The sequence below is a fragment of the Cajanus cajan genome, chromosome 5 (assembly GCF_000230855.2).
Source record: "Cajanus cajan strain Asha chromosome 5, NIPB_CcT2T_4, whole genome shotgun sequence".
NCBI classification, from domain to species: Eukaryota; Viridiplantae; Streptophyta; class Magnoliopsida; order Fabales; family Fabaceae; genus Cajanus; species Cajanus cajan.
In genome coordinates, this window is record NC_138521.1 from 1,623,660 (window position 1) to 1,649,880 (window position 26,221).

At 32.2% G+C, this 26,221-nt stretch overlaps 1 protein-coding gene across 1 annotated transcript; it reads right to left on the bottom strand.

Moving 5' to 3' along the window:
* Positions 1–775: 775 nt before the first annotated feature.
* On the bottom strand, positions 776–7,740 carry LOC114915550 (transcription factor bHLH19). Its single transcript, XM_029270404.2, has 5 exons — positions 7,635–7,740; positions 7,428–7,504; positions 7,020–7,289; positions 1,286–1,633; positions 776–1,177 (listed from the first exon to the last, which is right to left on the bottom strand). The coding sequence occupies exons 1-5, from the start codon at positions 7,723–7,725 to the stop codon at positions 1,115–1,117; spliced, it is 849 nt and encodes a 282-aa protein (XP_029126237.2). The 5' UTR covers positions 7,726–7,740; the 3' UTR covers positions 776–1,114.
* Positions 7,741–26,221: the final 18,481 nt, after the last annotated feature.

A 26,221-nucleotide genomic window follows, 5' to 3' on the forward strand; every position in this document is an offset into this window, starting at 1 on the left:
AGACCTAGAGACCTTCTCTCTAAAACTTCTCTCTAGAAACCTCTGATTCTCCTCACGGCCCACACCCCTATTTATAGGCATTTCGGAGTGGCCAGAACGGCCTGTACCGAAACTGGAACAGCCCGTTTTATACTCCGTCATGTGTAAAAACCACATGCAGAATGGCCCGTTCTGAAATTAGAACGGCCCGTTCTGGGACTCATCCGGAACGGCCCGTTCTGCATTCAGAACGGCCCGTTCTGCATTCAGAACGCCCCGTACTCCCTTCCAGAACAACCCGTTCTCCATCTAGAACGGCCCGTTCTCCAACCAGAACGGCCCGTTCTCCCTCCAGAACGGCTCGTTCTCAATCACAAATTACAGGTCAATTTAATAGCTTGGAACGGCTCGTTCCAAATTGGGAACGGCCCGTTTTGGGCTACTAAATCACTTTTTTTTTAACTACGTTACATTTTTTCTCTTCCACATAGTGCATCTTTGATTTTATATCCATTATTAACGTTTAAACAAAAATTATATTAAAATTAATGTAAAAATAACTAATCATTTCTTTTACTAATTCACATCCGATGAAATTTGATGTGAATCTAATCAATTTTTTTTTAACATTTTTGTTTTTTTGATCGTGACATGTGCAAATTCAATAAGAATGCACTTAATTATATCCTAATCGTGCGTATAAAATCAACTATTTTGCAATTAACATTAGTCACACAAATCTATTAAATCGAATATTGAAATTTATAGTTTAAACTTTGCATTTGAATCAACAAACTTAAACCAAAACACACATGATATAGTTTCATTTTATTGATATGATATGACACACAAAAACAAAGTAAACACCATTAATCCTTTATTATATTCCAACACATCTATCTAGCTAGGTAGCTTTTAATTGCTTGCATCTTTTCCTTCCGTTCGATCCATCTCCCGACATAAATGCATGCATGGTGTGTTACTACTTGCGACTGTTGTGTAGTGCTTCCAAGAAAGAAAAGAATAAAAAAGTAGTTATATATATATATATATATATATATATACCTCCTCTCCTCAATACGAACTTCAACTCAATAAACAAATGTTGGAGAACCAACTCAATCACAGTTGCATCTCAAAAGCCCTGCTTCAAGGTCATAACCAAATCCTTCACACTCAACTTGTATTTCTCACTCATCTGCAATATAAACTAGTTATCAACTAACGACAATTATAGATCATACAACTAGTTTTGAATTGGCTTGAGAAAACGGAATATATTTTTTCAATATGGTTAATTACGTACCTGAGCAATTATGATGATGTTGAGAAAAGAGTTTCCAAATGGCAATACGGTGCTATAGGCTATTGAGAGATAAACCTGTTTTAGTAGGGCCAATAGCTTAATCATGATGCCCTTTCGTTTCTCACAATAGATTCTAATCAGTATTTCCTTCTCTAAACCTCTTGCTTCAACTTCAGGGAGCACTTCATTGGCTCTATAATAAGTACATAAGTTTGTTTCACACGATTTCGTGATGATCAATGAGTTCATACTTAGGTTATTGTTAATCCCTTTTTCCAGCATTGCTATTCGTTGTTGAAGTTGTCGCATGTAGTTGATGGCTTCCCCGAGCACAGAGGCCTTGTTGATCTTTTATTTTAACAAAATAATACCCCAAGTCAAAATCCCAAAAATGTAGCTGCTTTTTAAGTTTAGCTTTTAACTAGATAAGAAAATCTTTCTAACAATACTTGCAAAATATATATATATATATATATATATATATATATATATATATATATATATATATATATATATATATATATGATATTGTTCCTAATTAAATGTAAATATTATGTAAATATTTTGGAAGAGGAAAGAATCAATGGAAATTAAATAATTTGATTTGTATGTTTGTATATTTATCTCTTTCTCATTCTATCTAAAATGTAACATCTTAATAAATGAAAGAAAAATATTATCATTATTTTAATAATTTATATTTTCAATTAAAAAACATACATAATAAAAAATAATTTTGTTCCATCGCTTCATATGAGAATGTCATACAATTTTACTAATCTTATTAGATAAAAATATGTTAATGGTAATCAAACTTATTGGATTTAAAAAAAACTTATAGCATCTTTAATGCATAGTAATTGTGGTGTATCTTACTAATAAACAATAATGTTTATTAGTAACTCTTACTGAAGTGTGATAACATGACATAGAAAATTGCTTAAAAATAAATGATGACTTTTTAATAAGTATCATTACTATTAAAACACAAATCACTCCAACAGATCAAAAAATATTATTTATTATATTTAATTAAATTAATATATAATTATAATAATTAAATTATTTTTTTAAGTTGTCGAAAAAGTGAAATTTAAATAAAAAATAGTTATAATACTTTTTTAGTCTTTATAATTTTACTTATTTTATCTTTTAGTCCTTATAGTTTAAAATAGACATTTTTAGCCCTTATACCTATCATTTTCAATCCTTTTTAGATCTTATAGTTTAAGACAAACCTTTTTAGTCCTTATACTTACAATTTTTTAAATTTTTTAGTCTCTATTTTTTGTAACTTTGTCTCTTTTGTGTTGACATGACAAATGTATTAATTTAACTTTGTGTGTCTAATGTGAAATTTATTTTGTTAGAATTATTCTAAATTTGATCTCTTGATGCTTCGTATCTCTTTTGTATCTTTACATGTGACACTCGTTGTTGAGACATCATTTTTTTTTACTCTCACAAAATTGAAAATATGTAGCACATTAATACAAAACAAACAACATTACATGAAAAAAAAATTAACGATAGAGACTAAAAATATTGAAAAAGGCACAAATATAGGGAATAAAAAGATCTATCTTAAATTATATAGACTAATTAAAAAGAATTGAAAAAGATAAGTATAGAAACCAAAAAATTCTAATTTAAACTATAAAGACTATAAGATAAAGTAAGTGAAACTATAAAAACTAAAAAAATTATTTTAGCCTAAAAAATGTATAAAAGTGTGAGTTACTTATAAAATCCCACCACTGAAAGAAAATTTGTAAGAATATAGCGAGTTGTTTAAGAATGATGTAATATAATAAATCCTATTTAAAGTAAAATAAAAACCTTAATAAAATACTTATGAAAACTGTACTCTTATATAATGATTACAATTTAAAAGATATATATTTTTTCATTAAAGATGCTCTTTCTTTTAATAAAGAAATGCATGGACCTTAAATTATGTGCTGGTGAACATTATATGCAATTCAAATTTCATAATTATGACTACTATTCAAGGCAAAATTGATGTCGAGCAAGAATTATGTTAGGATATAAACAAGTCCCACATCAATAAAATAAGAGAAGAAATAACAACTTATAAAATACAAACATACTCCAATGATTAAAAGGCCTTTTGGGTAATGACTAAAAGTAAAACCGTGAGGGCTTGGGCTTAAAGCGGACAATATTTCATCATTGTAGAGTTATGTATAAAAATAACACTTATATAATATCCCCTCAGACAAATATCATAAAATAACCCCCATCAAATTATGAGTATTAATTTAATAGATACACCACATGATCACAGTCTAAAAAGTTTTGTTTATATCTTCAATTATTATCCCTTACTATCTTGACTAAATCTTCCACCTTAAACAGTCAACTTATAGATTGGTAAAAAAATTGGTGTACACAAACTTTTAGTTAATTTAGAGAGATCAAGATCAAAAGAAAGTTTAATTATTTATAATTATAATATAATATAAGTGAAAATTTAGTGAAATATACTTAATGTTCATATTTAATACATCAACAGACACTTTTCTCTACAGAGAATGAAAACGAAGATAGACAAAATAAGCTTATGAGAGATGTTCAAGGATTTGCAATGACCATTTTTATGAAACTCTTATATAAAAAAGCTTGAAAACTTGAAAATATAGAGAATGATTACTGTAAAAACATATTCACTCTTTCTATAAAAAGCTTTGTACTTAATTTTTTTAATTAGTGATTTCTCAGTTTTAACTTTGTGTTATTGTTTGAAGTTTGAAAAGGTTTTGTTGTAAAGAATATTTGTTTGTTGAAGTCTAAAAGTGGTTTCATAATTCAAAGAATACTTGAATAGTTTCTTGAAAAAATAAGTTAAAGAATATTTAAGTTGAACCATAAGTGTCTTGTGGAAAAGTAGTTTTATCTTTGTGAATGATAATGAAATTTGATCATATTAATCAAGAATTAGATGTAATTTCAACGCTTGAGATGAATCAATAAAAAAATATTGTGTATTATTTGCTTCTGACTCTTTATCTACACTTTCATCCCACTATCACTTTAACTACAATGATCGGCAATGAAATTAGTGTTATTTGAAATATCAATGGTAATTGGTAAGCGTTGTTTTTTAACATTGAAATGAATATTCTCAAACTGTAGTGGTTATGAATAAGTAGGTACTGGATGTTGGTCAAGTGTGGAATATCTCTTTTAAGTTTTGTCCTACCAAAGAGGAGATGGAAATTTTGAAGGTGAAGTTTAACAAAATTATCCATACTTTTTACATCTTGTTTTGAAGATTAAGATTTCTAGCATCCTCTGTTTTACTAAAATATATTTTTTATGGTTGTTTAGACAAAAGCACTTGTAACAAGGAGAATTTAGGGAAGTGCGAACAAACGTGTAATGATTTCTTTTAGTCATAGCATTGTTAATGATGGTCATTAGCAAAAACAAATTAGTAATGAAATTATATACGATACTTTTGCGGTTTATTCATAACTGAATCATGTCTTGGTTGTCATTAGATTTACATAGAAAATTCGAACATTGCAAATCCATTAGTTGTTAGTTCCTAGTTTAATCTATCGTTATATAAATATGTCCACTTCTGGACGAGTCATCATAGATAATAAGAATAAATTACTACCAAAAGTATCTAATTCTAAAGTGTTCCATATGTAGGGATGGATGGTCTCTAAGTCATTTTTTCTCATTACTATCACTATTAATTTATCATTAATTATCAACGTAAGTTCGGATTCAAGTATTGAATATTGCCTTATCTTGATTTTAATAGTGATAAGTTTTTAGTCTCAAATATAAAATAAAAGAGTATTCATTTGTGTGCTAATCAATTTGCTTAAGTGTTTCAACAAAAATTAGACCAATTAGAAGGTTATATGATGTGAGAATTCCTTGAACAAAAGAAATTAAAAGATTCACAAGACATTCTAATATCAACCTAAAATAAAATTCAATATATATCAAGGATTGTTGATTAACACAAGTGACAATGTCTATGTCAAGCAAGTGATGATTATCTTAAACTGTTGATCAGAAACCTTCAATTAAAACAATGTTTCTTAGAAGACTTGTTTTGTAGACCTAGTTCAGAAGGCTTACTTACTCAAAAGACACCTTATTTGTAAAGTGTACAAAAACAAGTTAGTATAGTGGTTCAGTAGCAAACATAAAGAACACAACAAGCTCCAACGGATCTATTTGTAGAGTTCTTATAAAGGGAAGATAATGGTCTCATATTGAAACAAGAAAGAACAAAGAAAAAGAGTTGTCTGTAGTTTCATAACAGGTGATTGTGAGATTGTCCTTCTCAACAGGTGGTTGAGTAAAATTTTCCAACAGGTAATTAAGTGTTGCTACTAACACCAGGTGGTTGTGTAATAGTTATATTAGTAGGTGGCTGAATCAATACAACAATTAATTGTGATTTTAGTGAAAAAAAACTCACAAAATTGTGTAGAGACTGAATATAGCCCAATTGAAATGAATCAGTATAAATCTTGTGTTCATTCTCTCTTCTCTTATCTCTTTAGTTGCTTTATTTGGTTTACATTGGGGAGGCTGAAAAAGAAGCTGATCCCAAAGCTAGATGGGGAGGCTGAAAAAGAAGCTGATCCCAAAGCTAGATGGGGAGGAGTAGAACAAGAAGAAGAAGAGAAAGAAATATCACAGACACGCTGGTGAGCATATAATAGAAATGGAAGCGGTAGTATATACTTAATTATTGTAATTGAAAATTCAAGTAGTGGGTTAGGTTAGAAATGAGGAAGAGGAGAAGAATTTGTAAGCATATGAGAGAATGTGTAGATACATAAATTTCATAATTATGGATTCTGAAGGCTCATGCTTAATAATTATTGTTCTTATCATAAAGACCTGATACTCTTAGAAGAATATATACATATGATTAATTTATGAAATTATCATTTTTGTCGCTTTAGTTTCTCAAATTATGAAACATAATTTTTTAATCTTTATTTTTGTAATTTCAAAGATAAAAAAGACTGTTAATTAGCAAAGTTAAAAGAGTGTTATTAGGTAATTTAGTGACTTTTTTTAGACAAAAATAATACTATTTTTTTTTATAATTTTAAAGATTAAATGATCAATACTAATAATTCCAAGGTATTTAGTGTACTAATTGAGCCTTTAAAATTTAGATTGATAAGTGCTTTTTATTTTACTTTTACGTACAAACTGCTATTTTTCCTTTTTTTTTAGATAGGATGTTTAAATCATGTTTTTTTCTCAAGTATATAACCATATATCAATGAATTGTAAGGCAGCAATCCATGATTAATCGTTCAAGAAAGGATGTTTAAATCATATTTAATTTCTAAAGTCCTTCAATTTTTCGTTAGCGGTAAACAGGATTTTAACGACATTTATAAAGCTCGGGAAAGTGTTGACATAAGAAGTGAAAAGCTTTTTTTTAGTGGCAATTGAAATTTCCACCAGAACTGTCATTAGATCTATTTATTTTTTCCCGGAAATAATGAAAGTAAATTTTTCCAGCACTCGCTAAAATTTTCATCATAAGATATAATAGAAGAATTTGAACTTTATAAGCTATTGAAAGATGTGTTTCGGTTTTGAAATGTCAGCTTGAGTGATCAGGTCAATATATGGAGCGAAAAAAGCAAAGTTCAAGTCATCATTAGTTAATGCTGATCTTGTTGAATCTTACTAACGAATCAGAATAACAATAAGATACCTTCTTCAAGCCAGGTATAGTAGCTGAGAGTGCTATGAATTTCTGCGCTATATCCTGTCTCCTTTTTCTCTCTGACATTATATGATATTGTGTCTCATAAGAGCTTCTTGCCCTTTTTGTTCCTCTACTCTTCTCCCTTCCCTCCAACTCCAACTCATAGCAACTTCCTGATTCCTCTTCTCTGCTCTTCAAATAAGAGTTATAACATTCTTCTTTTGGCCCGATAGCTGCTATAGTGGCGTTGGTGCAGGCAGAATCATCATTCATTCCCTTCAATTAATTAATACCAATATAAAGTAACTGAGTTAATTATGGATACGGGTTAATCACACATAGATCATTATGCTATAAATTAGTAAGTCTATATAGTGGGAATATTATCATTATCATGAAATGAAAACTAATTACCAAATGAGCGAGCCAGTTTTCCCATGAGTCCTCCATATCAGGAAGTAATGAGAGCATAATGCGGTCCTGATTTCTTTCTGTGCATCAAGAATATTCAAAATTTTATTTGAATTGGAATAAAGACGTAAATAGAAACAAGATAAGATGTAACAATGAGATAGCGGAGCATCTAATAATGGAATAAACGACTATCAATTCACGACAGACCAAAAAGCTGCTTGTTTGGCTGTGGTTGCAACTTGTGACATAAGGTTAAGATGTGGAGCAATGGGTGTCCATTTTCATAGAAAACATCCATGTGGCGTGTCAGTTTTAGAGAAATTATTAGATAAAGCTCATCACGTGTCTTTGATTTTGGCCTATGATATGTATTTAAATTTTTTTAATCTATAAAAAAACAATAACTCTTAATTATATATTATATAAAAAGTAGTTAAGATCATCATCAATTTCCTCTTTTAGAGAATATCTGTTTTTATCTAATTTTGCTCAAACTAATGCTATTGAATATGATAAACTCTTATTTATATAATTAAAATTTATATTCTTTTATCCTAAATATTTTGTTTTTCAAAACTAATATGCATATATAAAAATAAGCAAACATTATGCTCGTTTTCATAAAAATAAGTGACCAGTATGCCAAGTAGCTAGGGGGATAACTGTTCCACACTAAACTAGAAGACTCAACCAGTAGAGTAAGAGTTGGCTGAAGTCTGGACGTAAGACTCCAAATTAAGACGTGATTTGTTGAATAATAGTAAGATGAATGTGTTTTTTTAAGTTTAAAAGGCTTAAACATCGGTTTGATCCAAAACAATAATACACAAACTTCTCTTTATGATGTCTTGAAAATTATGACAACTACCAAGCAAACTATATCTTAGTATGAAATAATGTTACTGCAATATCATTATACCAAGATAATATCCATACTGCCTGAGAGGCATTGGCCTGAGAGGCATTGGGCCATGTAAGAGAATCTCACTTAAAGACGAACTTTATTATAGATTTAAACATCTTATACTAATACTTAATTATCCCTTATATTGTGTTTCAACTGTGTTGGCATGTGAATGCCTTAGTCTTTATCTGCATGTCCTTTCAACGATCACATCACACCATTGACGAGTGCCTTAAAAATTAATTCCATTCAATTTGCTATTTGCATATTGTTCACATGGACAACAAATTTAAGTGGCAAGAAGCCACGTTTAGCATGCAAGTACATTCAGATGCGTGCATGGAGATAATAATTATATATAACCCATGCCGCGCAGAAGCCACGTTTTCCATGGAAGTACATTCAGGTGCGTGCATGGAGAGAATAGTTATATATAATCCGTGATGGATAAAAATTTGTGGAAGGAATTTTCATAAATAAATTTATAATAATATTATATTTTTAAAATATAAATATTTATCATTATTATTATTTACAAGATTTTATATTTTAAAAATATTAAATGATTTTTTTATTTTTAATATTTTTGAAAATAATTATTTAATTACTTAGTTCTCATATCAAAATTTGACCTTTTTATTTTTAAAAATAGTATAATATAAACTTAGGCCAACTATCATTCTTCTATTAATTTTAATTAACTATAAATAATATTGTATGTGCTAGGGAAGTAAAAAAGAGAAAAACATTTTGTGTCTTGTTAAAATAAATAAATTAAAAATAATAAAATACAAGAGTATGCAATTAACTCTATAACAGGGGAGTTAAGTATTGTGCGGTGAATTGATCCTCTATGAGTATTTGTTGTTTCGGATATCTCACATTTAATTTCCGCGATCACCATTCACTAATGCCATAATTTTTTTTGGTCAATTTGCAATTTGCAAATTCCATATATATGACATTGACTTAACATATTGCTCAAATGGACCACCAATTAAAGTTGTGCACCGAAGTTAGAAGTTTATCATTTATTTTTTCATTCTCATAATAAATATCATTTTAAGTTATTGTATTTATTATATTAATAAATAAATAAAAGAAAATAACAATTTTATATAATTAATTTTATCATTATTTTTTTCTAAAAAACAATGTAATACTATATTCACTTCCTACATACTAGTATTATTTGTTTGATGATATATAATATAGATTTTGGTACCCTATACGGGTTTAATATACCTTTTATTTGCTGTAAAAAAATATTAATATTATACGTAAAAATAAATAATTAATATTATATTGAAAATTTAATAATAATATTTATTTTAAAATTTATTTTTTCTTTTAATAGATATGAAATGGGAAATAATACATACATTTAGATACATAGGAATAATAATTAATTTATTGCTTCTTTAAATGCGTTTCAGTGCAACTCATTATTCTTCTTGTACACTATCATTCATTTCATGTCACCAGGGACGTATTTATCATTTTTTTTTTCATGATAACTTAAATTTTATGTGTATATAGTCAATTTTATACAGGGAGGATCAAACATATCCATCCTAAAGTTTATAGGATTAGATATCTTGCAAATGGTATGATTACCTGGGACATAATATATTTGACAAAAATTACTAAATTAAACTCTTATATTATCTTACAAAAAGTTTAAGTTTAATCTCAATTTTATGGCACAAACTTATAATATAAAAATTATCTTTAATTTATTTATTTATAATATATATAGAGAGATAGTGAGAGATCAAATGAAATTGATTTTAATAAATTTATGATATATGTAATTATTATTTCATATCACTTTACATGTTTATCTCAATTTTTATTAAAATTAAATTATAATTTAAAAGTAATTAAATTATTTATATATATATATATATATATATATATATATTATGTTAATTTTAACCTGAGTAATATATCAAATCATCTTAAATTCACATAAAATTTTATATAATAATCAAAAAATAAGGAATTTTTAATTTGACGATAAATTTTTAAAAAATAATTATTTAATTAAAAATTATTAAATAATATAATAACTAATTAAAATTATAATAATATTATTTGATTCTTTTCACACGCATACATATATACACTTATATATATATATATATATATATATATATATATATATATATATATATATATATATATATATATATTAAATTGTTATATTGCTATATCGTTGGTCCATGTACAACCTTTGAAAATACAACCATTAAATTCAACCCCAAATATAAAGTGTAGAGTAAAATCAAACAGTATCATCTTTTGATGAATATCTAAAATGAAAATTAATTTTATTGCAAAATTATCTTACTTGCTGGCACCTATTGATACTTGGTTTTCAGTTCATATGACTTTTAAAATTAATTCTCTTTATATAGAGAAGAGACAACTTATGTGGTTAATAGAAATATATAATATAGATTGATATCGATTATAAGAATTATATTAATTTGATTATCTGGACACCTTTAACAAAATTTAAAAAGATTTAAGATGTATTATTGGGAGGGAACAAATGATCAAAACCAATACATGATGGCCTTGAACAAATAATTGTGGATAATAAGTTAAAGGAAACTGAGAATGTCAATATATGATGCCTTGCAGGTGCCTTGGCAACACATGTGCTACTTTGCTGTTTAATCATTTAAATAAATAAATCCTCAATTCAATTTGAACTCGGAAACTGGACGTTATTCACATGTCATCACTTAATAATTGCAACTGGAAAATAAAAGATCTGACAATTGGAACATTATATATGTACATATCTTGTTAAGCTAAAATGGTTATAGTACATATATAGATAAGGAAAATGCTGATTATTAGGAATTTAAATCATATCCGTTAATTGTCATATCTATTTGAATAATTACATCAGTTGAAAGAGATCTTACGTACGTGTAATAACATGCATGGCTATTCGAGAAGAACCTTGTCATATATGGAAGATACCTGATGAAAGGTGGAAAACAGTTTTGCACGTTTTATAGATTTAGGATTTGATCCTAAGAAGAGTCTCTTAACTTATACTGCATTAACAAGAAAAAGTTAAAAGTGAGAACTACATTATTATGCATTGGTAGGAAAACCTCTTAAATTTTTTTAAATTAAAAAAATAATGAAATGGATAATTATTGATAAAGTGTGAGGACATTGACAGAGTGTACAGAAAATTTCTGATTCTTTATATTTAAAAAAAAATAAAAAAAATAAAGTAAATAGTTATTGAAAGAGTGTGAGAAGATTATAATAGTGTTTGAAAAAATATTAACAAAATATTTTTTTTTTATTTTTCTTAAACAATTAAAGAGAGTAAAGGTTCAACTAAAAATAAAGAATAAAATTGATTATATAGATGTCTTTTTATTTATTGATATAGATAAATATATTGAGTAAATTATACTGAACATCCTTGTCAGCGGGTGGATAAGTGGTGGTTGTGGGAAGAGATAATCATGTCTAAGCGTGATTTTGGGAGTTGTTTATGATGTATAGTTGGGAATTTTAACACGATGAGAAGACTAGATGAAGAAAAGGGGTGGTTGGTGACTATGGTGCACGAGATATATGGAGGAATTTAATTCGTTTATAAGAGATATAGAGTTGATTAGTGTACCACTGGTTGGGAAGCGATTTACTTGGTTTAGGAGTGATGGTTCTATGATGAGCAGGTTGGATAGTGTTGGATCGAGCGCTTACCACTAGGCCAAAAGTTATAGCTTATAGTCAGGGCGCAACTCTTTTTACTTAAGAGCGCAGCAGCCCAAGCGCCATGATTCGACAGTAACTTGGCCCACCTAGCCTCCGCCACGGGACAATTGATGCAACCCGCAACAATCTCCCCCTCAGCAATTGCCCCGCTGGGTATCGAACTCATGACCTTGGCTCTGATACCAATTGTTGGATCGAGTGTTTACCACTAGGCCAAAAGCTATAGCTTATAGTCAGGGCGCAACTCTTTTTACTTAAGAGCGCAGCAGCCCAAGCGCCATGATTCGACAGTGACTTGGCCCACCTAGCCTCCGCCACGGGACAATTGATGCAACCCGTAACACGAAGAATGAGGATTACTTTCTTGCTGAATTAGAAAGTAGTATGCACAAGGAGTTAGTGATGGTATTTGGTGTGCTCAGAGGAACAAACTAAGTTGGTTAGCTCAAAAAGCGCAAGTTCGTTGGGTAAATATGGTGATTTAAACTCCAAATACTTTCATGCCTATATCAGGGGAAGGTAGTAACGCAACCAGATTATTGCTTTGAAGATGGGTGAACGTATGGTAAAAAAGGTTTATGAGATTAAAGAGGTTGTGAGTTCATATTTTGAGGAGCATTTCAAAGCTAGAAGTTGGCTTAGACCGCGATTATCACTTGTTGGTTTTCATGTGTTGTCTAATGCGCAAAATGCAAGGTTGGTTGTTGACTTTACTAAGGAGGAGGTGTGTTGTTTGATTAGGGAGAGTGATGGCGACAAAAGCCCAAGACCTGATGGGTTTAATTTTGCTTTTTTGAAGAGATTTTGGTCTCTTATGAAGGTGGATGTGATGGATTTGCTTGCTGAGTTTCATACTAACAAGGTTCCAAAGGCTCTTTTATCTTATTTTGTAGCTTTGGTCCTTAAGGTTCCCTGCCCTCAAGGTATGACTGGTTTTCGTCCTATTTCATTGCTTGGGTGCTTGTATAAAATTATTTCTAAGGTATTGGCGAATAGATTTTGTGGTATTCTTTCATCAATTATTTCAAAGAATCAGTCTATTTTTATTCCTGGTAAACATATGTTGGATAGTGTTCTAGTTGCTACCGAGGCTATTGATTATGCTTAGAAATATAAGAAGTTGATTTTTGTTATGAAGATTGATTATGAGAAGGCATATGACTTTGTGGAATGAGACTACTTGTTGTTCATGCTTAGAGGCTGTGGCTTTGATGAGAGATGGATCTGGTGGATGGAAGGTTGTGTGTGTGGGGGTAGTCTATCAGCCCTTGTGGATAGGAGTCCTACGGAGAAAGTATGTATTGGTAGGGGATTGAAGTAGGGTGATCCGCTACCACCATTTTGTTCCTAATTGCAGCAGAAGGTCTTAAATTATTGATGACTAGGGCTTTAGATATGAATTTGTTTACGGGATTACACTTAGGTGGTGAAGGTCCGTCGATTTCTCTTTTACAGTTCGCAGATGATACTTTGATTATTGGTGAAGCTACTCTGCAAAACCTATGGTCTTTGAAGGCCATCTTGCGCTATTTTGAGTTAATTTTAGGCATGAAAATTAATTTTCACAAGAGTTGCGTGGTTTGTATTCATTCAGGGGCAAATTTCATTAATTAATTTGGCGGCTGCTTTTTTACATTGTAAGGTGGTTCAACTACCATTTAAGTATTTGAGCCTACCTCTTGGTGCAAATCCTGGGAAGTTGTCTACTTGGAAACCAATGCTTTATGGCTTACGTAAGCGTCTATCCTCTTAGAAGCATAGTCATTTGTCTATTGCGGGAGGGTGACCTTAATTAATTCGGTTTTGAATGCTATGCCCATCCATTTTCTTTCATTTTTTAAAGCACCAAACTTGATGATTAAGGAAATTGTGGCCATTTAATGTGATTAGTGTCAAGGATGGCTCAAAGATTCCTTGGATAAAATGGGAAATGGTGTGTAAGTCAAAGGTTGAGGGTGGACTGGGAATCAATGATGTCAGGTTATTCAATTAAGCACTACTAGGGAAATGGGTGTGGAGGTGCATGCTCTCTCCAGGTATGTTGTGGGCTAAAGTTATTCATGTTAGGTATGGCGTATTGAGTCCTTTTCTAACTGCTTAAATGTGGATAGGAGGGCTTCTTGGTGGTGGAAGGATATAGTGTGTGTGCTACAATAAGGAAATTTTTGGTTGGATAAAAAGATTGAACATTGTATTGGCGATAGCACTATGACCCAATTTTGGGAGGATAAGTGGATAGGTGGTCTGCGCTTGTTGGATGTATTTCCTTGTTTGTACTCCTTTGCCTTTGATTCGTTGTCAATGGTGGCACATAATGGAACTTGGGAGGGATCTAGGTGGGTATGGTAGGTTAATTGGAGAAGAGAACCTTTTGTCCATGAAGTTAGTAGTGTGAATACCTTGTTGGATATGTTTCAGGGCTTGTAGATTTTCTCTTCTAAGCAAGACTATTGGAGATGGATGTGTGACAAGAATGGTGAATTCTCGATGAAAAATACGTACCTTTGGCTGTAGCAGTTGCTGGATGGTGAACTCGAATATTCTTCAGATTTTCAACTAGTTATAAAAAGTCTTTGGAAATGCAAGGCTCGGATCAAGTGCTTGGTATTTTGTTGGCAAGTATTCTTGAACGTTTCTGTGCAAATCATTGTTACAAGTGCGTGGTGTGGAGTTGAATAATAATTTATGTTCTTTTTGCTCTCTGTTTGTTGAAGACATTCTCCATCTCTTTCTAATGTGCCTTATGACTTTTAATACTTGGTTAGCTGTTGCTAATTGGTTGGAGGTTGCGATGGTCCTTTCTAATTCTTTGACTTCTCTTTATTTATATTGGACGAATCTTGGTATATATCTCAATGTTATTTGGTGGTCTAGATTTCTATTATTTGGTCACTATGACTTTATCGGAATGTTATTATTTTTCAGCAAGGTGTTATAGATGGCAAGAAAGTGTTGGACAGTATTAAACTACGTTCATAGAAGTGGATTATTAGTTTCCCAGTTGTTCTTTTAGTTATATTAGTTAGTATTATAATTTGAATTTGTGTTTCTTATAGTTTCTATTTTGATTTTTATTTCTAATTATATCTTTGTGTCTTTTATAACAGGTTGGAGTACTCCTTGTACTTCCTTTAATTTAAATTTTTTTTGCTTATAAAAAGAATTATACCGAACATCACACGAAAATATTTCATTGAATGCTTGCATAGTTCATTATTTTTCAAAGAAATTATCGATGAGCGTTTTGGAGTCGTGGACTCCCCAAGGCCCATAGCTCACTATGCATTCTGCAAAAGAAAGAATCGATGACTATATTTGTTGAGACGAGAGGAAATGATAGGTATTTTTTTTTTTGGACCTTATAGATTGAATTTTTAAAAAATCTAAACTAATCAATTTTATAAAAATTAATCAATTAATTACTCTATTTTTAACTAGCCTATTTTTTATATAAAATAAATTAGTTTAATTTTTTTAATAATATAGATCAAATTTTTTAAAATTAAATTGATTTAATGTGATATAATTATTTACTTTTTATTCATATATGAATTAATTTTTTAAAAATAAACTAATTTCTTATATATATAAAAATAAATTGAATTAATTTTGTAAAATAGATTAATTCATATTTTTTCTCAAAATGGATAAAAAAATATTAAAATGAATTGAATCAATTTGGATTATTTTTTCACTCTCCTAATTTATTTGTACTCTTTTGTTAGCTGGTGGGTGCTATGTGCATGCGGTCATATAAAATATTGAAAAATGTTAGTCTTCGAATAAAGAGACCGAAAAATTAATCGATGTATTGATACTGAATATTATATTTTAAATTTTTTGTCAAATGTCATTTTATTATTTATTCGGAGGATTATTTAAATTTTTTTTCGGAATATATAGTATTTCTCTAAAATATTACAAATATTAGCAATTCTCTTTCTTTCATATACTTTGTCCGATTATCTGAACATAAGTAAAAAAAGAAAAGTTAATTAAAAAAGTTGTTTATATTTTTAATTTTGTCAATTCTTTTTAAGAAATAACTTTTTTTTTTTGAAATTATCATTCTTTGAAATTTGGTTAAGAATAAAAAGAAACACTAAAAATATAATCTCAATTAAATGAAGGGGTTATTTTTAGGGAGTATCATAGTTTTATCAATGGCTGAGAGTGATTGGAAAACAGAGAGGTAAAGAAAGAAGATTGAGAAGAAAACAAAAACTGAATGCAATAATATTTCTGAATGTAACCACCGAAAATTAGAACTGTACAAATATATAACAGAATGAGAAACTAAACAGAAACTGCCTAGGCTACCTGCTAAACAGGTTATACTAACTAATAAAAGAATATGAAACTAAAATACAATTAGTAAACAGAATGTTGTAATAGCCCCACTCAAGTTGGACGAAAAATGTTTTTGAGAGCCAACTTGCTAGCTAGATCTTCAAACTTATGTCTTGGAAGAGCTTTGGTAAAGAGATTTGCTATTTGTTGATTTGTCTTCACATGGATAAGCCTGATGAAACCAGATTCAACATGTTCTCTGACAAAATGGACATCAATGTCTATGTGCTTTGATCTTTGATGGGAGATGGGGTTAGTTGACAGATATATGGCTGAAATATTGTCACATAACACCATTACCATTTGAGGTTGAGTTCGGAAGAATCTTAAGAGTTGTTTGAGCCATAATAATTCTGAAGTAATAGAAGCAATTGCTCTATACTCAGCTTCTGCAGAAGATCTAGATACAGTAGCTTGTTTTTTTGATTTCCATGTTAGAAGAGAATCTCCCATGAAGATACAGAAACTTGTGGTGGATATTCTGCTGTCAACACAACTTCCCCAATCTGCATCTACATATGCACTCAGATTGAACTTAGATTGGGAAGAGAAAAAAATTCCTTGCCCCAGAGTTGCCTTCAAGTAGCGGAGAACCTGATGAACAGCTTGAAGGTGTGGTGTTCTAGGATGGCTCATGAATTGGCTTAGCTTGTTTACAGCAAAGCAAACATCAGGTCTAGATATGCGATGAGTCTTCCGAGCAGCCTTCTATAAGCAGAAGGGTCTTGAAGTGGTTCTCCATCAGTTGAGTTGAAATGCTGGTTTGGATCCATTGGAACAACAGCTGGCTTTGCATTGCTAAAACCCGTGTCTTCTAAAAGTTGAATAGTATATTTCCTTTGGCATAAGTGAATGCCTTGATTTGACTTAGCAATTTCCAACCCAAGGAAATACTTGAGATCTCTGACAACATTCAGTTTAAACAAATTTTGAAGTAGATTTTGACATTTTTGCAAAGTATCGATAGATGGTCCTGCTAGTATTATGTCATCTACATATACTAGTAGATAAAAAATGTTGTTTCCACTACCGAAACTGAAGAGAGAGTAGTCACTTATGCACTGAATAAAACCATGAGACTTCAATGATGTAGAGAACCTCTTGAACCACTGTCTTGAGGCTTGTTTTAGACCATAGAGGGACCTATTCAGCTTACACACAAGATTACCTTGATCCTTTTGATTTATTTTGTATCCTTGTGGTATCTTCATATAAACTTCTTCAGTCAGATATCCATTCAAGAAAGCATTTTGAACATCCAACTGTATGAAAGACCATTGCTTAATGGCAGCAAGGGACAAAAGGACCCGAACAGCAGTTATGGTGGCCACTGGTGAGAAAGTATCAAGTAAGTCTATGCCAGCTTCTTGTGTAAATCCTCTTGCAACAAGTCTAGCTTTTATTTTTGCTAAAGTTCCATCAGCATTGTATTTGACCTTATAGATCCATTTACAGCTTATAGCCTTTTTGTCTTTTGGTAATGGTACAATATCCCAAGTGTTGTTGACATCCATGGCTTCTAATTCTGTTGCCATGGCGTTCCTCCATTCAGGGAATCGAATAGCTTGATGGTAGTAGGTAGGTTCATAGATACTGCTGATTTGCATGGTGAAATCTCTGTTTTGAGGAGATAAGTTGTCATAGGAAATAAAGTGGTGTATGGAATGTGGGGATTTTAGGTTGGGAATGGAGACTTGGTAATCATTTAGATATGAGGGAAGGTTGGTTTGTCTAGATGATCTTCGGGTAGTGTCATGTGTCTGTGAAGTGGGATTTTGATTGGGGATATCTTGGTTAGTTTCAGCAGGTTCAGTTTCAGTTGTAGGGCGTGTAGAAGCATCTTGATTGTCATATAAGGGTTGCTCATAAAATTCTTGCGCAATAGACTGATTTGTTGCTGGCTTAGGAATGGCAATGTGGCGAAAAGGATCTAGACTCTGATTGTTGTTGGATGGAAAGGTGAATTGCTGAATGACAAAAGGCATGGTTTCTTCATGGAAGATAACATTACGAGAGACTATAATCTTCCCTGTTTCATGTAACGACCCGGCTAGTCACTACACACGGCACAACACACTAGAAACACCGCACAGAAAAGAACAATTGTATACATATAGAGTCTAAAATATACATATACATGATCCAATCTGAACAGAGTTAAAATGTACAAAAATTTCAATCAAATGCTACTATCCCAAGTAGCTCAACAACAAAATAATCACAAAAGAGATCAGCTCCACGGGTCCGCTGAAGACTCACCACTAGACACCCACCTATCCCTACTCTGCTCCCATACATAGTATGATCATTGCAGTCCAAACATCCTGGAAACAACAAAGGGTAAGCTAGTGTAAATAAAATCAACATACATATATATACATAATATAATGATAGAAAACGACTACGGCTATCAGCACACCAGCACTGCTCATACCACTCACAGCATACCACATTCTCAGCACCGCATTGCGGCAATATCAGCACTGCTTAGCAGCAATAACAACACCACAATAGTGGCTATAACGGCACCGCTTAGCGGCAACAACAGCACCGACTTAGCGGCTATAACAGCACCACATATGTGGCTAATAACAGCACCGACTTAGCGGCTATAACATCATACAGCTCAGCACAGCACAGCACAGCACAGCAATTCAACACACTTATTACTCACAACTCAGCCCAACATTCTATAGTACCACAAGACTATAAACTCAACTTTTTAATTCATCGATCACAGCCCAACTCAGCACAACAATATACCTCTAATACAGCTAAACATTATTTTCTCAGCCTTATCACCTAGTCAGCACAGCATATTCATCAAGTTCGGCTTAGTTCAGCATATAACAACATCGATTATCAACCTCAGCGAAAATTCAACAGCTAACAGCATGTATAACAATATCTCCTTGCGCGCCCGGTGCACTCGAGGTCACGCCCAGCGCGGCTCAACCTGAGAGCACCAGGGACCAGCGCGCCCAGTGCAAGGGTACTCGCGCCCGGCGAGACCCAACCCGAGAGTCCAAGGCTCTCACGCGCCTGGCGCAATTCCAATTGCGCCTAGCGCCTGCCAGGCAGAGACTCTAACGAGTCTCGTGCGCTCAGCGTGGCCTAACTCGCGCCCAGCATGGGGAAGGCAGAGACCTACCACGGTCTCGCGCCCGGCGTAATTCGCATTGCGCCCAGCGCTCTCTTGGTAGAGACTCCTAAGGAGCCTCCGCGCCCAGCGAGTCCAACCGCGAGCCTAGAGCGACACCAGAGTACCCAAAACATGTCACCATTGATATCGCGCCCGGCGCAGCCCAAGTCACGCCCGGCGCGGGCCAACCAGAGACTCCCATTTGCAAGCTCGTTCGACGCACACAGCTTTGCGCCCGGCGGGCTTGCCTAAACAGAGTCCCTTGGTGGTCACGCGCCCGGCGCGAAGAACAGCGCCCAGCGCGAACTCAGCAACAACTCTCCCCAAGTTTGAAATTTGTCCAAATCCTGCAAAACTTAACAGCAAATCCACATGCAATCCAGCCAAAAGTTCCCATTCTCATCAAATATCAATAAAAATAGTCCATTTTCAACATGCAAACACAAATCATCAAAAACCCCAAAATTTCTTCAAAGTTCCGAAAACCCTAAAAATTTGATTTTTCATCCATCTCATTCAGAAATCATCCATTAACAAACAGCATAGGAGTATCTAAGACTCATTCCAAGTCAGAAACAGCCAAAATAACTAGCTTCCCTTACCTCGAATCAAGAAATCCTAGTTCCAGAAAGAGACCAAAGAGTAGACGAAGTGAACTTTGAACGAATGGGAATGGAGAAGAAGGAAATCCAACACCATCTAGCAACCAAATCACCCAGCTCCACCACCTTGTAATAGCTAGAGAAAGATCCAAGGGAACAGAGTGAAATTTTTGAGTGAGGCGGGAGTGAGTAAAAGTGAAGTGAGAGTTAGAGTGTGAGTGAGAGTAAAAGTGGGTGAGGGCAAAATGGGAAAAGAAGAAGTAGGGGTCTCACATTTCAAGGCTGTATAATTTATATCCTTTTACACCGGGTGGATAACCAATGAATACAGTAGCTTCTGCTCTTGGGCTGAATTTGTGTCGGTCATGCTTCTGGGTGGTCGCATAACACAAAGAACCAAAGACCTTAAAGTTGTTGTAGTCAGGTTCTTTGTTATAAAGGAGTTGATAGGGGCTTCTTTTTTGTAGGACATGTGTAGGGAGTCTATTTATTATGTATGTAGCAGTCAAAATACAATCTCCCCAAAACTCTATTGGTACTTTGGACTGAAACATCAGGGATCGTGCCACATTTAAGAGATGTTGATGTTTCCTCTCAGCTACTGAATTCTGTTCTTGTGTGTAAGGACAAGAAAATTGATGCAATGTTCCATCATTAGCTAAAAAAATCAGTTAATAATAATTCCTTAGCATTATCACTTCTCAAACATTTTATAGATTTACCAAACTGAGTTTTAACAAGTTTGAAAAAATTTTGTATACAAATAGCAGTTTGATCTTTAGATTTTAAGAGAAATATCCATGTAAATATACTGTGATCATCAACAAGAGTGAGAAAGAACCTGTGATTGTCATAGGTGGCTTGATGAAAAGGTCCCCAAATGTCACAATGAACCAACTCAAAACAATTATCAGCCAAGTTGTTTTTAGCATGGAAAGGGAGACGTTTTTGCTTAGCTAAAGGACATATATCACAATTTTTGCATGAAAAATTACTAGGTAAGTGTAGACTTATTATTATGTATTATTCTAAGTACATCATCAGATAAATGGCCTAATCTGTAGTGCCATTTGTTTACAGCAAAACTCCTATCATAATTATTACTAGCAGTTGTGACAGTATGATTAGAAGAATGTAAAACAGAACTAAAAGACATAATGTTTGGACATTTAAGAATGTAGAGGTCGTCCAGGATGTTACCCTTGCCAATCACCCTCGAACCCTGGTGATCCTGTATGACAAAAGAAGAATGATAAAAAAAAACTTTGTTCCTAGTAAACTGAGTTAGGGAACTTACGGATATGAGGTTGACAGTAAATTCTGGTATAAACAGGACCTTGTGGAGGATGAAATTGTTATTCAATTTAACAGTGCCAATGGCTTTTACTTCAACAGCACTTCCAGTAGGAAGATAAACAAATTGATTTTCTAATTTGCTATAGCAAATAAAATTATCCATAGAACATGTAATATGCGTAGTAGCCCCAGAGTCTAATATCCAGATTGAGGAAGATCCTTTGTGTGGATATGTAGTGAAGGCTAGGTTCTTGAAAAAAGAAAAACTCAACTTACCATTTTGTGGAGAACTCGAAGAGTTATATTGCGGTGATTTTCCAACAGGTGCTACCTGACTTTGAAGAAGATTTAGTAGTTGATCATATTGAGCCTTTGTCAATTGCATCGAACTGTCCCCTGTGTTGGAATCATGCGAATCAGTGACTTGATTTATATTGTGATTGGGTTTCTTGTAACCTGCAGGGTATCCATGCTTTTTATAGCATTTATTTTCTGTATGTCCAAGCATTCTACAGTAGCTGCATTTTGGTCGTTCCTTTTTGTTTGGTCCTGATTGGGAAGGTTTAGAGTTGGGTTGAGGGACAACAAAAGCAATTTGTGATGGTTGCTGTGTAGGGATGCCAACTTCCTGTCTTTTTTCTTCTTGAACCACAAGAGAGAAAACTCGACTGATTGAAGGAATAGGATCCATTAGTAATATCTGGCCACTAATCTGAGAATAGTTTTCATTGAGACCCATTAAAAAAGACATCACACGCTCAGAATGAATGTACTCAAGCAAAGGCTTCACTCCCTCGCATGTGCAAGAGTGAGGAGGTTGAAAATCACTCAATTCTTCCCAAAGATTCTTGATCTTGGCAAAATATTGACTGATAGACATTGAACCTTGATTGCAAGAAAAGATATCTTTCTTCAATTGGAAAACCTGAGGCCCATTTTGTTGCCTGTATCTGGAGTTTAAATCTTCCCACAAGATTGCAGCTATAGAGGAGTAAATTACACTTGTAGCAATACCTTTGTTGACTGAATTGAGGAGCCAAGATCTGACGATACTGTCATTTCTTTTCCACAAAGAAAGTTTAGTTGAATCAGTTGGTTTCGAAATTGAACCATCAACAAAACCCATCTTGTTCTTGGATTCAAGTGCGATAACAACAGCACGTCTCCAAGATTCGAAGTTGTCGTCGTTCAAAGGTGTGGACACGAGGCATTGACTTGGATGATCAGCATGGTGAATGAAAAGGGGATCATGTTGATCAATTTGACTCATGGAGGCATCGGCCATGGTGATCGCATGAAAAAATTAGAGTCAGATTATGCGGAAGTGAAAAAAATCTTCTGATACCATATCATAGTTTTATCAATAGCTCAGAGTGATTGGAAAATTGAGAGGAAAAGAAAGGAGATTGAGAAGAAAACAAAAACTGAATGCAATAATATTTCTGAATGTAACCACTGAAAATTAGAACTGTACAAATATATAACAGAATGAGAAACTAAACAGAAACTGTCTAGGCTACCTGCTAAACAGGTTATACTAACTAATAAAAGAATATGAAACTAAAATACAATTAGTAAACAGAATGTTGTAATAGGGAGGATAACATTAAATAGAGTGGGTTTTACTTATATTTTAAACCAGCAAATATAATATTTTTGTTGTTTATATCAAGAAATGGATAGAGTACTGTAATTTGCAACCAAAATGGTGATAGAACAACAAAAATTAAAATAAGGTAAATAGCCACCATAATTTATTTTTAAGAAAAATATTTATAAAAAAAACCTCTTAAAGGAAAATGAGTTATTTAAAATCAAATTTTGAGTTTGAGAGTCATTTACATGTAGGAAAAATATTAGCATCCTACAACACTTATTAAAAACGGTTACTTTTAATTAAATGTACAAAATTAATATTACTTTAACATTATTTTTTTACTCTTTGAAAGAAAATAAAATTGTATTATGCTTTATATGTATATTATTTTATTTTTAAATTTTACATTGAATGAATTTTATTATTCTAAGAAAAGAAAAATTATTATTTTTAATCTTTGAGTTGACAAGGTGGATTTTTGTTTCTACTTTCTAAGTATCCTCAAGTGCAACGAAGAAATTAAATTTATATAATTCTTTAGGATAGAAAAATATTTGTGAGATAATATTTATTATTTTTATTTTAAAATCTATTTGAATAACTAAATAAGAAAGAGACTCAAAATGGTTATCACTTTTGACCTTAAACTTACACAATAATATTCAAATATGAAGTTACTAATATTTATTTTAGAAATTATAAATAAGAAGAAAATCCAAAATAATTATCTCATTGAATTTATCATTTAAAAGATTATTTAGTATTCGATGAGATTTGGTAATAATCAATAAAAAAGAGGTTCAAAATCATTATCATTATTTACTAAAGTTATTATTATTATTCAAAATTCACTTTCTAATTAAATTAATTTTGAAATCCATTATTTATTATTATTATTTATAATTCACTTATCTATTAAGTTAATTGATGGTAGAAATTAATTTTGAACCTAAATCAAATTTTTATGATCGAAAAGATGAATTTTCAGTGATTATAATCAATATTATTTTTGTGGGACTTAAAATGAATTACTAGTTGTGAGGTTTTTGATATTAAACCATGTTGTACTTTCAACTTTTATATGCTAATTTTGGACAGTCACACATAGGTGGTTGATTTTGTAGCCATCATTCACTGGTTGAGAATGTGCAGGGCTTTGAATATCCCAACCTAAGATGGACCAAATAGTATAAAATCACTACTCTGGCCCAATTAGGAACAGATTCGATCGCCATGGACTCTGCCCAGCCCAACTAACTATGTTGGGAACTGAGAAACTTCATATCAATGGGATCACCCTAGAAGGCTACAATACCCAATTAATGACGCAAGCCCTTTAGTTGCTACATGAGTATAATAGTGAACACACGCATCTCAAAGAAATGATCAATAATTCGCCCTAACCATCACTAATTAAGTTTACAATATATTTTTAATCGTGTAAATATCACTTCATGTCATTTTTAATCGCGTCTATCACTATTAATATGTAATATGTATTTAATCATTTCACTTCATGATGTTAATACGTATTTAATCATATCAAATTTACTTTAACTTTATTTTTTTCCAATACATAAATAAATAAAATTAGGTATTATTGTGAACTCTATCTTCATCTAATATATCGGCCTCATCTTAATATATTTATTCATATATAATATTTTGTATTTTATATTTATTTTATTATAATAGAAAAAATAATTTTTTTTTCTACCAAAAAAATTTATTATATATTAACAAGTTGCAGATTCCAAAAGACGTTCAAGCTCAATTTCATCGTTTCATGGACTTGGTGGATGGCCAAGGTATTGATGGGGAAAGGATAGATGAAGATTATTTGACTTGTTATAGTGTGGGTTCTCTAGGAAGCTCGAAATGCTATGAAGTTTAAAACCAAATAGGTTGACTCGGTGGATACAGTAGAATTAACGAAAGTAAAATCTTAAAGTTGGTTGCGAATGAGGAGAAAGAGTTTTACTCATTCACTATGTTGTTGGATGTTGAACCCAAATGTTATGTTTAGAAATATGTGTCTATTAGGTGAAAGTGAAACATTATGAGGTATCTAGTGGATGGTTGTGAAGGATAATGTTTACGATTATATCATGTAAATCATGACTATTCTCTTTGCATTGTAATTCGAGTAACAATACACACACAAATATATATAAATTTAGAAATAACCTTACATTCTAGTATCGATCAAGTACTTCTATACATGCTACATCAGAGTAGCACTAATATCAACAAATGGTCCATCATCCGACCATCTACTACTCTTTTCAGTCATCCCTAATCTACTCTTATACATGCTACACCAGAGTAGCACTAACACCAGCAAAAGGTCCATCATCCAACCATCTACTACTCACTTTAGTCTATCCCTGATCTACTCCTATATAATGTATGATCATCGTAGTTAAAATCATATGAAAATAGAAGGGTAAGTTAAAGATCCAACATGTAAATATAGAAAACAATTCTATATAATACAACGGTCTACAACAACGTACATGCAACTATTCTCACCCAAGAAAGCATATATCACATCCATCACGTGTCAAACAAGACCTCTAACTCATGCATATGAACATACAACAATAAACATCATATGCACCCACATCAACCAATGCATCATCACGTATTCATCTACGGAGATCTCCTATCAATATGAGCAGTCTAAGTGACTACGTCCTACCAAACCAATCCAACCACTTTTACACCCAGTGACATCAAGTAGATTACACTCCAATGGGATAATTATCCCTCTTCTAGTTACTCGAATTTCATCATTTACACTATAGAAAGTTCGATTCCACAATTAGGAATGGTACAACTGAATATGAGCATACCATGACCTTGACATGCATTATCAAGTTACATGTGAAATTAGCTAACTAGCTATTCTCAAGAAACCACACAACCTTTCCCAGGTACTTGGTTAAGATTTGTTACCCTTAACCTCCTATCTCACTCAACTACTAACTAAGGACTAGAGGATACTCACATCAAAATCCACACCAAGAATCATGCCTACTCGAGGAGGGTTTTCCAAATAGTGACCTACTTGACGCGTGGTCTATCTAGGCACCACCTAGAGGTTCCCTATGTGAGACCTTTCATTTCACAAATATTTTCCTCTCC

Bases quoted from the DNA above. Each gene is read 5' to 3' on its own strand.
- LOC114915550 (XM_029270404.2), bottom strand. From the start codon at position 7,725: ATGGATGTTTTCTATGAAAATGGACACCCATTGCTCCACATCTTAACC. The intron at 7,290-7,427 runs GTAATTAGTTTT...AATTAATTGAAG, and splicing joins AAAACTGGCTCGCTCATTTG to GGAATGAATGATGATTCTGC. The intron at 1,178-1,285 runs GTACGTAATTAA...TTTATATTGCAG, and splicing joins ACATCATCATAATTGCTCAG to ATGAGTGAGAAATACAAGTT.